The 14763-nt window shown below is 40.0% G+C and overlaps 1 protein-coding gene across 6 annotated transcripts in view; it reads right to left on the bottom strand.

Annotated features, from left to right (window-relative positions):
• Positions 1 to 14763, bottom strand: part of cacna2d1 (calcium voltage-gated channel auxiliary subunit alpha2delta 1) — a 77233-nt gene that overhangs the window by 48487 nt on the left and 13983 nt on the right. For all 6 annotated transcript variants that reach the window (XM_088079871.1, XM_088079869.1, XM_088079870.1 and 3 more), the window contains exons 4-6: positions 2785 to 2844; positions 2019 to 2054; positions 1041 to 1170 (exon numbers count right to left, since the gene is read on the bottom strand). In XM_088079871.1, coding sequence (XP_087935997.1) covers positions 1041 to 1170; positions 2019 to 2054; positions 2785 to 2844 — 226 coding nt within the window. The remainder of the gene's footprint in view (positions 1 to 1040; positions 1171 to 2018; positions 2055 to 2784; positions 2845 to 14763) is intronic.

Raw genomic sequence — 14763 nt, 5'->3', positions numbered from 1 at the left:
TTTCAATCTCAATTGCCCCCTGGTGTCTGTCTGCAGATTAGGCCATAAAGGCTGCCGCTCCATGTAAGTGAATGGGACAAAATAAAACAAAGTACATGCCAAATACATTTTTCCTAATGGTTTCTGTTACTGAAGAAGGTTGCCATTATCATCATTTTTTTTTACGATATGTTTAGTTTTAATGAGTTATTCAATTCTCCAAAAAGGGGATTTTCCGCCATGATTGACAGCTGTGACAGACAATCTGCGCGCTCTTGTTCAATGGGGCTGCTCACAACTGGTCGAATGGGTGTTTTGGCGGTAACTCCACCATCACGGCGATCGAGTGCAGACTCCGGATCCAGATGACATCACCGGTGCAAGATGGCAGCGGCTGTATCCAGGATATTTTAGCTATGTGGGGATGCATTGTCCATCTCTATATACAGTCTATGGACGCAACTTCAAACCTGAGTGAATCTGACATAAGATTTCACTTTAACTTTTGCTTGAGAATGTGTTTATAAATAGTCACCAACAATCCTGCATAGTATACCAGTCATAATTATCATACTGTAGAGAAAGACACGTCAAAATAAACCCTCCATTCTGGAATGATGCAGAACAACTCAGATTAGATAGAAAATATATGTATAGTATATATTAGAGTAATCTAGAATACTTATTTATTAAACTTTTGTTTAATTTATGATTATTCTATTAATTCATCGCCTCAGGACACATGGACTGGTTGACTAAAAGGACTCATTATCAAAACCTTGATTGGTTTGTTTTGACGGGCCAAAAAGCCTTCATTAATTCACTTCACTTAAAGGACCCTCTATTCATATACATCCCAAGGACACATGGCTTTGCCAAGAGACAGCAGCCCACAGGACACGATCCCATTATACTGTATCATTCTTTTCTTAAAGCCATCATTTAACCATGGGCAAATTTGCTGAAGGCTAAATCTGTAAACAACATTTCATAATGGGTTGGTGTGTCACTTGTATCCATGGCTACCACTTGGGTTTGTGTGTTGGTGTGTGTGTACTCACAGCCATCATAGATGTCAGTGGGGATGTGGACAGCCGTGTGGTTGTGATCAGTCAAACGTTTAAATGACGGGTCCTCTTTAAAGTCTGGTCGAATTCTGTATTTTCTTCCCTCCGTCTCATTTGCATCCAGCTGAGAGAGAAAAAAAGAGATGCAGACAGTAATGTTGATTATTAAATATCATATAAAGCCTCTGCAGTCAATTTGTTACAGCAAGAAACTTTTTTATTTAAAGGCACGTGACATTATCATCGCTGCGCTTTTCACAGCCTCCCAGCTCGTTTGAGAATACATAGCATCATCGACTTTATTTGTAATGATATCTTGCTTTTTCTTCTTCTTATCATATTCACTTGGGAGGAGTAGCAGGAGACAGCCAAATTGTCTTTGCCCCTTGTGGAGATTTATAACTTTTAGCTTCCCCAATTTACATCAATGAGAGCAGTCCAGACAGTGGGATATCTGAAGAAAAGCATGATGAGATATGGAGGAAAGAATGCAGGGTAGAGCGTGAGCGAGGTGGAGGGAGAGAGAAAAAGCAAGAGAAGAGGGGGGGGGCACGAACAGTTGCTTCCTAATAAAGCAACAGTGTAGCCAGCTCATACATCTCATCTGTCAATTAGAGGAGAAACATGGCAGAAACCTCTTCACCTGAGAGAGGGTGGGAGGAGGGATGACAGAGAGGAAGCTACACGGGAAGAAAAGCCCGGAGAGTAGGCAAAAGAGGGAGGGATTGCAGTAAAAGGCTGTGGCGATGACAAAAAGCCAGGGTGAAAAAATAAGATGGGAATGTTGTGAATAGGAGGACGAAAATGGAGGAGAGGAGGGACAATAAGGAGGTGAAAGGGAGGACAAAAGAGAGAGGGTGCTGCGTAGCAAAACCATATTACTGGCCCTTGTCTGAGTGTGACCTGTGTGGTTACAGGGGCTGAATTGGAAGGAAAGCAAATAGGCGTAAGGGGAAAAAAAGTCTCACTCACATTGTCCTTTGCGTTGTAGTAGGAGATTTCATCATCCTGTAAACAAGTCACACAGAAGCACAAATATCACTTTGTGGCTGCTTTGGGGTGTTGCACAAAGAACCGCAACATTTATGCAATCATGAAATGCTTAATCTATCTCTAAACAGTTCTTTATTTTGTTGGCAGGCAACTCCATTAGTAAAATTATCCAGTTTTATGTTAATGAAGACTGTGTCTGTGCTACCAATCAAATGAATACTGTATGAGTTAAGCTGAGTGTGCACTGTTCCTCTTTTTACATCTGTGTCTGTGTCTGTGTGCCTAAAGCCATTTGCAAAGCTCCAGGGAAGCATTTTCCTGCCATTGAGAAAGCAATAAGGTAATTCACAGCTTAGACACATCTGTAACTGTCTGTGTGACAAGTATTTTTTCCTGACCACCGCTTTACTCTGCGTTATAATTGCGTGCCACTGTGGTTCTTGGAAAGCAAAGTACCTGTCATCTGAAATGAGGGGCATAATGCGTCATAGCACAGTGTATAATGTGCAATAAACCGATTTAGTAATGGAGCTGTAATCACTGCTAACGACACACAGACGCAAACAGATTAAAACCTGTTCAGACAATAAAAGGAATTTGAGGACAGTGAATCCAGACTAAGTGCATGAACTTTAATGTGTCTCTTTGTGTTTTACCCACACATAGAATTTACACATATGTGATGCATACACCTATGCAGGTGTTCCTGTAAGAGTGTGTGTCTGTATTTGTATCCCTCCGTTACCTCAAACTCGTCTTTCCACTCATGCGCCATCTGGAAGTTCTCAGCAGCTGTGGCCAGTTTCTGGGGAGTGAAATATGACAGGGATTTAGATTGGAAACAGCACAAGGTATGCCTCCTTCACAGCGTCAGTCTAATTATAGAAAACCTGAGCAAAGGAGAGTACGTTAAAAAGCACAACGGAGACCATCCCGGAGACAGCGAAGTGATTATGATCTCACTCTCGTAGAGCTCAAACCACAGGGCTATCACGGTCTTACAGCAGAGTCCGCTAAAGGCCACACCGCGGAGTGTCGTTCTGTCAAAATGAAAAGGTTGAACTGTAAGAGAGTGGTGTGTGTTTGTGTGTAAATGTGTGAGGGAGAGAGGGAACGTGATAGAATGAGAAATGAAGAGAAAGTGTGTGTGGGGGGGGGTCAGCAGTGTCAGAAATGTCACATCGCTGAATAAAGTCAAGTGCAAATGGACTACCAACTCGGAGGCTGTCAATCATTTTGGATAATACTAAATAACAGAAGGATACAAATGTAATTAACCTCACCTTTGCTCCCACATTCCTCTAACATGCACACTTTGAGAAGTGGTAGAGAGAAAGAGAATCGCGGTAAGAGTAGTTCATTTATCACAGTAGAACATTTCTTACACAGTATAAGCAATACAAAGGGCAAACTAAACAGCACATATTTATCACTCTGGGAAGAAACGACTGCCTTAAGTGCTCCGTAGACATTCAGGGAAGTATTATTCACAACCGAGACATCATGAGTTTGGAATTGCACCTAAAATTATGCGAGGATGCTGTGATATTGAGACATATTCAGACATTGCTTTGCAATTGCACAATACATTCAGCGCTTTAACTGGCTTTCTTTATGATCTTTCACAGTTTGATCTTCATTGTTTCCTTTGTAAGGAAATGAGGGCAAAACTGAGAACAGCACTAACAAGAAAACAATGACACATAAAAGGGGGAAAGACAAGAGATCTGACTTTTACATCTTACAGCTGATGTGTGAAGTAATTTAACTGTTATTGTGCATATTTTTAAAGATTTTTTTTAAATGTCACTACTCGTGTCTAGTTCATTGAGCACTGCAAAAATGCCCTATCAAAATGAAGTAAAAATGTCAGATATGAGTTTTATTTTGTTGTTTGACAGTTTCATTACAGTTCACAAAGTGATTGAAAAGATTGGCCACTGCATTAGAGACTCCTTGGCTCTGACTGGCTGTTTTTGGTGCACCACAGTCGACTCTAGCATATGCCATGAGAGGCAGTGTGAAGAGCAGGATGGTAAATGGACTTGAACTTGTATTTCTAGCACTCAGAACACTTTTTGCACTACTTGTTACATTCAAACATTCACACAAACATTCATATGCTGGTGGCCAATGCTACTCAGTAAATCATTTACACGCGTGCGGACTGAAGGAGTCACAGATCGAACCACCAACCTTCTGTTTAGTGGAAAACCTGCTCTACCTCCTGCCTCACAGCTACCACAGAGTATCTCATGTACCTCTTTCAGTATATAGTGACAGTTTCAGCAAACATGACAAAGTTATTTCATAAAAGTTACCAACTGTAGCTTCAAGTGATTTTCACTTTGGACGATTTCTTAAAATAAGATTACCAGCTACCAGAAGTATTAAACCAAGACCAACCTGCTTAAAATAAGATTAGTGCTATTTTTGTTTCAATAACAAAACTTCACACAGGAGGTATCTGTACTACCATGCCATTTTTTCATCACCAAAACTTAGGAATGTTATTCATCCTCCTGAGAAGCAAGAATGAGTATCATCTGTCTAACTTCAATATCAGCCCGCTACAGCCTCTTCAAGATGGAAAGTTGGCAGGCGATGAATGCAATTAGAAATGTAAAAAAAAAATATCGTGTTATTACGAACTTTAATCGCATCGCAAATAACGCAATAAGACTTACAGCCCTAGTTTTGAGCGAGATATTTTTTAAACTATTGGAGGGATTACCATGAACTTTGGTAAACACATTCATGATCCTCAGAGGATGAATCTGAATGATTTTTGTGGCCTTCTGACTTTTCTCTAGTGCCACAAGCAGGTCTAAGTTCTGACACACACTTCAAATTATCTTGATACACTTGGACAAAATTTGGTACAGACATTCATGATCCCCATTTGTCTCAATGTACTTCGGCTTTTGACTTTTTAGCATGCATCATCATCAAGACACAATTTCAATTTGTCCAACACTTAAGTTTATGAGCAAATAACTTCAACAATGCATGGCATTCCCATCAGTGCCTTTTGTACTGAGTTTAGTTTTTAGTGTATAAATTGACTAGGGCTGCCCCTTGAAAGTCAGAGAGTCGAATCATCAGTCAGAGACCCCTCAGTTGACTGAGAGTGCTTTAAGTTTTTTTTTAGGGGGGGTGCTAGAGTAACTAGAGTTGAGAGTAACATGAAAGTTACTCTTCGATACAAGCTGCAGCTGACGCAATGAAGCGGCACTGAGAGGAAGAGAGACTCCGCACTGTAAGGCTCCAAGACAACATTATCTTCTGTCTTCTGCTTAGAAAATGATGAATTTACAGCGCACAGCAACTTAATCCAATACAACCTCTTGTTGTGCACTTACAACCCATAAAAAGCGCTGTTAGCTTTTTTTACTATATTAAAGGAATGCCACAGTGTCACACTGAATGTCTTGCTGAATGTCTGATTCGACTTTCAAATTCAAAGTAGGACACAGCCCTAAAATTGATAATTGCATGTTAAAGATGGTTACACAGATTTTTACTAAAATCAATGCTGTACCTACAGCCCCACAGTTCCACACGCATGGCTGTTGACTAGTGAACATAGAATAAGTGTTGGAGGGTCCTGTAACAAATATACCCGTGTCTAGTCACACATATTTCAATTTTGACTTTTTAAAACATAAATAAGACAGCGCTAGTTAAGTGACATTTACTTGAATTAAGTCAAACAGCTTTGTTTAGTCAGCACTCACTGATGCAATTCATACTTAAAAAAAGGAAAATCATACTAGAATTTGAATCTAAAAATAGGATTATCTCACTTACATATAGAGTTTTTGCAGTGTGGAAAAGTTAATGGGTTACCATAAAAGAACAGTGAGAACCCAGGGCAGACAGCAGGCAAAGAAACAATCAGAAACTAACACTATTGCACAAGACTTTGTCTTTTCACCCAGGCAAATCCACACAGATCAAACCTTTGCCTGGCCCCAGCCTGCCCTTCTCCAACTGTACAAGATAATGACAACCCTGTGGAGGAAAGTGTTGCCCTTAAATAAACCCACCTGTCAGATACACTGCCTTCCTCCACAACAGCAAAGTTACCACAGCCTCAGAGAAACATCACTGAGGGATGTATTTTTAATAAATCGACGCAATTCGAAGTGATGACGGTAAATTGCATTTATAGCCAATCTCCATCTGATACCCATCTGTTGGACTGTGCAAGAAGGAACGTATAACAAAGGCCATGTCAGATCAGTGCATGACCAATAACTGGACGAGATGCTTATAGTATCTGTCAGTCTGTGCTTTTACTGAGTGTGGGTATGATTGTGTAGATGTGTGTCTATGGCCATGTGTCTGCTGTCGGCAATGATTCCATTCTTGATCAACAGTCCCATCCCTTTGGCCTCCAGTCCTGGGCTCTGTTCCAGACCTGTCTCCACCTCCTCTGCACTGGCTGTCAGTAGCTAAATATACACCCCATTCCAGCCGTAAACACACATACACACACTTACACAAAATAGTGATCAAGAAGTTATTACACACCATCTATACCATGTGCAAAAACAACTAAGTCATAACATCAAGTATTAAGTCATTTATTTTCAATTAAAAAATTCTGTCCATCAAACGTCCACAGTTGAAGCTTGCTTTCACCAGACATTGACGGTGTCTCGATTATTCAGAAGATTAACATCTGAATCTATAGCTGTAAATAAAGTATTGTACTTTCATGAGTAAGCTGAAATGGTTTGGAGCCATATAATGCCAACAGATATTTGGTGTCTTGTCATCCACTCTAATAATCTCCACATGGTACTGAGACAGGAGCCTGATTCAACTTAAAGTCCGTGTAAAGTGATAATTAAAATGTGTTCTGAGTTTGTCACATCACAGAAAGATGTGTTATTAGACACCTGACCAAATTTGAATGACCAAAGAAATCACCAAGTATGTAAAGGAAGAAATCAAAATTATAAAAAAAAATGCACAGTATTCTCTGATCTGAAACGCTGGGGGCGTGTCCGCTGGAGGCCACGCCCAATCGCGAGACTATGCTAATGATGCTCTCTTCTCATTTTTATATGGCTACATGGTCAGGGGCGTGGTTATGCTGAGCATAGCGTCATCGAGCCTTGGTTTTAGATCAGCCCAAAAAATCTTAAAACAGGAAAATGGTGAAAAAACAGTCAACTGACTAACTCCACAATTCAGTACTATATAGTAAAGGGTCTTTGTAACAGGTTTTCAACAATCAGTTTCCAAAATTTATATTGTGTTTTGAGACAAATCTCTGAATTCACTTTTACACAGACTTTAAAAATGTGTAACCCATACCCATACAAACTGCTGGTGCCTTTGTACAAACGTGATCTCACTTGCTGCTAATGTTAGTTAAACACACTTCTCAAGCTTGTCAGGCCAGGTCGCGAGGAAAAGAAACATCTGCACGAGACGAACTACGTCCCAGACCACATCAGCATTTGATTTGAGTGATCAGATTACAAAGCAACTTGGTGGTCTTTTACTCTTGTATTTAACACTGTCTACTTGTGTTTGGATCACCCACAACGTATGTTAATAGCAGGTTTAACTAGCGCCAATATATCCGCATTATTATCCACACGATTATTTATCAAACATCTCATAAATATTTTGAGAAAGCATGAATAGTCAACCCCATAATATTGTGACATTATTTATTTGAGAATGTTTGGTCAAATATGAGGGACATACATCAAATATATTGTAATATTAATTTTTCCAATTGCGCAGCCCTAAGTGGTCATATAAAATTCAATTCATTTCTTTTTTTTATATGTACATCTGAGGTTTGACGAAAACCTGGTGCTCCATATTTTCATTCCGTGAGTGTTTCAGGAACCAAAAGAAAAGCTAAGATTTAAGACTATAATAACATGCCACCTGAGGGAACGCAAGGGCAGCAGTTCATATCCATGCTGAAAAGGCCAAGTGCAGAACGCCTTATTAGGTTAATGTCGGCTGATGTCAATGGAACATCACATCACGTTAATGTCACACCATTGAGCTGGCAGACTTTTATCACGTGTGCATAATTCCACATCAAAACATGTTCGATTTACTAAAAACATATGTATAGTTACCATCTCATTGCAGATGAAAACAGACGAACACACCGTCAGCGGTTGCATGAACATTTAGATATTGATTACAGATCTCTCTGTGATGTTGTATGTGATATGATACATGAGTATAAGCAAGAGATGTTCAATACATCATGCATCATTCTCTAGCAATATATTCTACATTAATGGAGAATATACAATAGGACTACAGGATTTTGGGTCAACATACCCCTCTGCCTCACACCCTTACTGTTCATGAACATGCATTTGCACACACACACACGCACACACACACGCACGCACGCACGCACGCACGCACGCACGCACGCACGCACGCACGCACGCACACTTCCTAAGAGAGCAGACCGACAGGGTTGTTAAAAATTCATGACAGGGCTTTGACGAGGCTCCTCTCCCCTCTGGGAGATATGGGGGAGGGCGAAGAGCGGTGTGTGAGGAAAGATACCTAATTACCCTTCTCTTTTTTCTCTCTTTTTCTCTATATCCCTCTCTATCTCTCTCTTTGTCAAACACGTACACACAGTCAGGTTATCAGGCTAGCCAAAGAAAGCAAAGCCACAATCAAATCCGCTCTAAACTACAGCGCCTTGATTTGACGAGACCGCTCCCCGAGTGACAGCTAACCTCTCTAAACTGGCAAAACTGTTCATTACAGAGCCACTGCAAGTTACCGTATGCCAACTGATTAGAAGCCAGTGTTTCTCGGCTGAATCACACAAATTTAGCACTACAACAGTTCAGTTAATGGGAGTGCATAACACACTCCCTGTAGCATGCTTTATCTAACCGCTCATTAGTCTCCCTCTCACTTTGTGGTATAGATATCTCGGCTCCACGCCATAATGAGTCCACTCTGTCACTGGATGACCACTGGAGACCTGAGGAGAGCCACCGCTCCCCTGCAGCTTTAATGGGGGGAGGAGGAATACGTGGATACGAGGACACTGGGAATTGGATCTATGGATGCAGGGAAGTGGTTTAATGAATGAGGTGCTTCAGTGAGAAAAGGGAGCAAAGAGGAGGAGGAATTCATAAGAAGCACGGATACAAGGAGGCAAAAACATCCAGTACTACCTGCAGGCAGAATTGCTGATACATATCTTACTCCCAGTCCAATACAAGAATGGCCTAATGATGACCGCAGCAACTGTTGTGCCTATCAATGTTCCCATAGCCAAATAGGGAGCATAATATTTCTCATTTTGTGCACCTTGCAGTGTTCATGCACACTGATGTATGAGATCATTACGCTGCGGCCACAGAGAGCACAGAAATGTTTGGAAGTGGAGTGTTAGATGGCATTGGACTCGTACCTGCTAGCCCCACAGAGAGATATTTCTGCCCTGCTCTCACCAGTCTTAGTTGTCATTCTGCCAGGGCAGCCCAGCAGCCCACCATGCATTTAGTGAGAAAGCAGAGCACAGCTTAAAGGATAGACAGGGAAGATGAGACAGGCTCTGCTAAACCTCACAGAGCCTCCCAGACTCCCTCTGTGTGTGTGTGTGTGTGTGTGTGTGTGTGTGTGTGTGTGTGTGTGTGTGTCTCTCTCTCTCTCTTAGGTCTCCACACGCCTGAAATCAATGGGCCATTCAGAGCACACTGCCTTCTCCCCCCAGACAACAAAGCAATACTCACAACGGTCTAAAAGATCATTAACACCCACATCCACACTCATTTTTCCCATCCTCGTTTCTAACTTGTCCACATTCATGAATGCTGCTTATCTGTGAGACATAATGAGTCCCAACTCAAAGGGATGACAGGAAAGTAAAAATGTAGAAGATGTGAAGGGTCAGTAGCAGAGGCACAAAAAAGAGAGAGGAGTCTGAAAAGGGAAGTAAAAAAGACATAAATTATGAGCAGATGGATTAACAGAAAAGGACAGTCCAAAGAGAGGAAAAACAATCCTCCGACTCAGCATGATCACAGTGGTCGTACTTCTCATTAAAATTTAGCTTATGAGAGTGAACAGTGCGATAATAAAGAGAAAGATATATACAAGGGTGCGGATTGTTCAGCAAAAAATGATGGGAGCTTTTTCCAGCAATGCATTGGTTTGTTTCTGGGGAAAAGGTGTGTGCAAGGAGTAACAAAAGAAGAAGCGGGAAATTATAAACAAAAAGTAAAAAACAAGAGGAGACTTGGGTGAAACAGGGGTTGGAGAATAATGCTGCGTTCACACCATACGCGATAAAAATGTTCACGTTGCGTTACTCAACGTTACTATACAGCTGCTATAGTTTTTTTGGATCATTTTGCAACTTGCAAAAATTTGCCCTCGACAGCTGTGGTTGTGCTTATGTTGGTTAGGAGAGGCAGATAACAGCTAACTTGGTTTGCAGTGAAACACAACAGATAGCTGGATGTAAACACTGAGGCTCCGTGCCCTGAAGCAGCGTGAAACAAGACGTTAACACACGTCATTATTTTTAAAACTGTCACTGTCAGCATATTACACGCCACCCGCTGTTTACTTTCCACAGCAAAGACCAACTTCTTACTCACAGCATTTTGCCAAGAAGAAACTAAACAAAAATAGCTTAAACAAGACAGGTATATTTTCAGAGCTCACCATGTAACTTTATAGCTTTGCTCACTGATCAGGGAGCCCTTCGGGTCCTTATTTGTTGCGTCTCTGTACAGTACTAATGCCGAGCAGCTGCGTGTGTCCACAGAAAGCAACGCTGTTTGTCCTTAATTTCTGAATCTCAGAAACGTCAGGAGAATCTCAACTAGATCTTAATGCTGATAGGCTTTTGCAACACAGCGTCATATAAAATTCTTGCTCAAGTTGAAAAATTCAAACTTGTGCGATGGACATTGCGCCACCCGGTGTAAATTTGTGTCTATTGGCATCTTTGCATTGACTTTTGTACTTTTTTTTCATATGTATGTATTGTTATTTAACTTTCCTGTGGGTTTATTTTTTTTCTTTGGTTTCATTTTTTTCACCTTTATGTTTACTCAATCCATGTTTCTTTGGATACATTGATGTCAGCTGTTTTCAGTATATACCTATGCTTATCTCATCCATTCCTGCAATGACCGTTCAGCACTGCACTTTTGATATATACTGAAAAATGTAAATTAAAAGATTCCGACTTTGTATGTAAGCTCTCTGCATTGAATGCTCACATCGTGTTTGGCGTGAACATACCGTACAAGTATGTCTACAGCATTAAAGACAGACACAGTCAAATGAAGGAATTAAGGAGACAGGAGGAAGGAAAAGAGTGATAAAAAGAGCACAGAGGATTAAAGAGGAGATCTGGAAAGAGAAGGAGGAGATATGTTGTAGGAAAGAGGAGGAAGCATGATGAAAGAGAGACAGGGGTCGGAGGAGATAAAGAAAGGTTGATTTCAAATTCCAGTTTGATTGAGAACCGTGGCAAAAGGCCAGGAGCTGGACACAAGAGAGATACAGTAGACTGGAGAAAGAGAGGGATGCAAGGATCGAGGGAAAGGAGGGGAGGTGAGTAAAGATAGAAAAGGAGCGTGAGACAGAGGGAAAGTGCACAGGAATCTGCAGCTGTGAGAGCCCATGGGGAGAGCCGTGCTGCTCCACATGACTTCTCTCAGAGGCCAAACCCTCCGATGGGAACAGAACATCTACAGCTGCTTCCAGTCTCATTCGCTCTTTTTGGCTCTTTTGCTCGCTTCTCAAAGATTTCTACTCTCTACTGTCAACTTCAGAGAATTTGTTTATCAGCTGATCACAGGGGCATAATCTAGGAGGTCGAGGGGGGCAGCACTTCAGCAGAAAGCAGTATTGTAACCTTCCACTTTTTACAGTATAAAAACAAACAGAAAAGGTATGAAAGTTTAGATGGTGTTTGTATCGTGTAAGTTATAGTAAATAACATGGAGAATGAATGGAGAGAATGGAAATGACAATAACTTCAAAGTTAGAAGTATTTCAAAACTGTAGAAAATAATTTAAAGTGGTAGCAGTATCTATTATAAACCAGTTACAAGACATTAGAAGGAACACACTTTGAGTTGCAAGGTTGAGAAAAATCTTATAAGCAACTATTTTTTATCAAGCTATTTGGTAATAATGACAGTGTGCATGTTATAAAGATAATTAATACTTAATGGTTTTTTATAGTTTATTTATCAATTATTATTAAAGCATTTGGTTACAATGTCACGAAACTAGGGCTGCAGCTATCGATTATTTTGGTAAACGAGTAATCCACTCATTATTCTTGCGATTAATCGAGCAATCGGATATGCTTGAATGTTTGGATGTTGGATGAAAATTTTCATCCAATTTTTTTTGCTTTTTCAAAGGGTAATAGTAATATAGGAGAAAACAAGACAGTCTAAGGTCCCTTATAGGGAACTATCAATTAATCGCCTTTTCCTTTTAAAAATCTATATTTTTCAGTGTTTATGTGTGTATATTTGTATATATTCATATTTATTCTCCCCCAGAAAAAAAAGTACTTTAAAAATTTCCTCCAATTCAACACAACCTGCACTATTCTGTATTAGTTACATTGAGGGTTTAGAGAACAGCATAACTTCTTCTACAGCTGCCAGCAGCCCACCATCATTCCCAGTTAGAGAATGGGTGAAATCAAAGTAAGACAGTTAGGCTTTTGCCTCAATGATTTTTAATAATTTAATTATTCGATTTACTCGAGTAATCGTTTCAGCCTTAAACAAAACTAACAAAATCTGAGGAGCTGCAGTTTCCTGTAAGGTCAAAGGTCGAAACACCCATGTGAAAATGCATGATAGAAATATGTCACAGAGCAACAATGTTCACGTAGATTGTTGTTGAGACACATGTCAAACTGCCGTAAGAGAGAGACCACTAATTATATTGTCACATCTTGATTACTGTAATTTTAACTAAACAGAACAATATTTATTTTAAAAAATACTACGTCATGTATCATCACAACTGAATCTCTTGACAGTGAAAGGTTGTAGCTGCCTCCAAATCACCTATTCAGATGTACCCATGAGCATGTTGTGATCCACCGACGCAGTTTGGATTTCTTCTTGATGAATGCATTAGACACTTGTCCCCGGCCTACCATAAGTCTAGTTAGAATTCCCCATCTGCACTGCTCCCTCCCACTCCCTGTCTCTGTCTTTCCGTCTATCACAGTCACACATAAACATGAACGCACGCACACAGACAGACACGCATACAGACACCTCTTGTCTGCTTAATATGATCAGCGCAGAACGGAGATGGGAGGTTGAGTAACATCTGCTCTGGAGACTGGAATATCTCTGATCGTATCACAGTCTCTGTTCATTACTGCGTTACGTTGGCTCACACACATACACACACATGAAAACATCATAATGTCGCATCTTGTGCTCATTATTATAACATTGTGACAGCAGGCAACAGATTAATAAAAATATGGTCCAACACCTGGGCCCAGAGACTATCAAAGACATTCACAAACAACACACAATAAAACACTTAACGCCTCTAAATCAAGGAAACTGGATAACTGAACTGAACTGAATAACACAAGAAAGCTTGAATAAGATAAAATAATGTGGATGTACAGCAGAATATAGAATTCTGACTTGCAAAGATGTAGGAGTTGCCATATGCCATTGCGTGTTTTTTTGTCTTTTGTTTAGCTTTTCTTTTCTTTTTTTAAATGGAACCACAAAACTTTTTTGAATGAATGTTTGCAAAAAATGCTGGGAGCAGGTTTTTCACCATATGTTCATCTTTAATGTAGACTTCAAGGTGAAATCGTTAATTGAAAGCCTGGTACAATTTAATGAATACAACGGCGCTGGAGAACGAGCTGCGAGCTGGAGACAACAAGCGATCTAAGAAAATAAAGTATGATCAAGTTCTTAATGTTGTGAGATTGAATGTTAACAGAAGTATGGTGTTGAGATTATCTGTAACAGTAGGAAATTTCACAGACTAACTTTCATTGACTCTTTGATTAAGGATAATAGCACAAATTTCTATAATGTAGTGAGGGATTTTGATGTAGATATTTCACACACTAATTGTTTCTGCAAGCAATTTTTGAGTAATATATTCCCTATCTAGTAAAATGATGCCTGTAAACAGATTTACATACAGTGTATTACTAAAGCCAGTTAGACAATATGATGGCTTTATCTCTGGACCTTTACACCTAACGCTATACAGGCTACCACCGAGATTTATTACAGACCACATACCTGTTGCTTACTGTGAATGTCAAACTATCTACTGAAGGTGACAGCAGGGGCTGATGTGGGCAATGTAATAATGAGAGAATCAAGTATGCATACTGACCTTTAGAAATAGCACAGAAATTCATAGATATGTAACCTTAAGTACAGATGAAAGTTGAAATAATATATAATAGAATACAATATTAAAGAACAGCCTTAAGAGCCTTGATGTTGTAGACTGAGTCCGCACAAGTTTTGGCTTCAAAATTTACCAGTGTAAGTTTTAAATATGCTTCCCACTTTAGTTGAATTTCATTTTGGAAAGAGGTTAAAAGGTATAAATGACTGCACCAGCTAAGGCTACATTCAGACTGCAGCCAATTCATTTATAACAGTGTGAGCAACACAAATCACATGCAATCTCTTTGGGGTTTTTTTTAGGTCAGATT

Source organism: Plectropomus leopardus, chromosome 7 (assembly GCF_026936395.1).
Source record: "Plectropomus leopardus strain MGB_pleo_1.0 chromosome 7, ASM2693639v1, whole genome shotgun sequence".
NCBI lineage: Eukaryota > Metazoa > Chordata > Actinopteri > Perciformes > Serranidae > Plectropomus > Plectropomus leopardus.
This window is presented reverse-complemented; position numbering and strand designations above follow the sequence as displayed.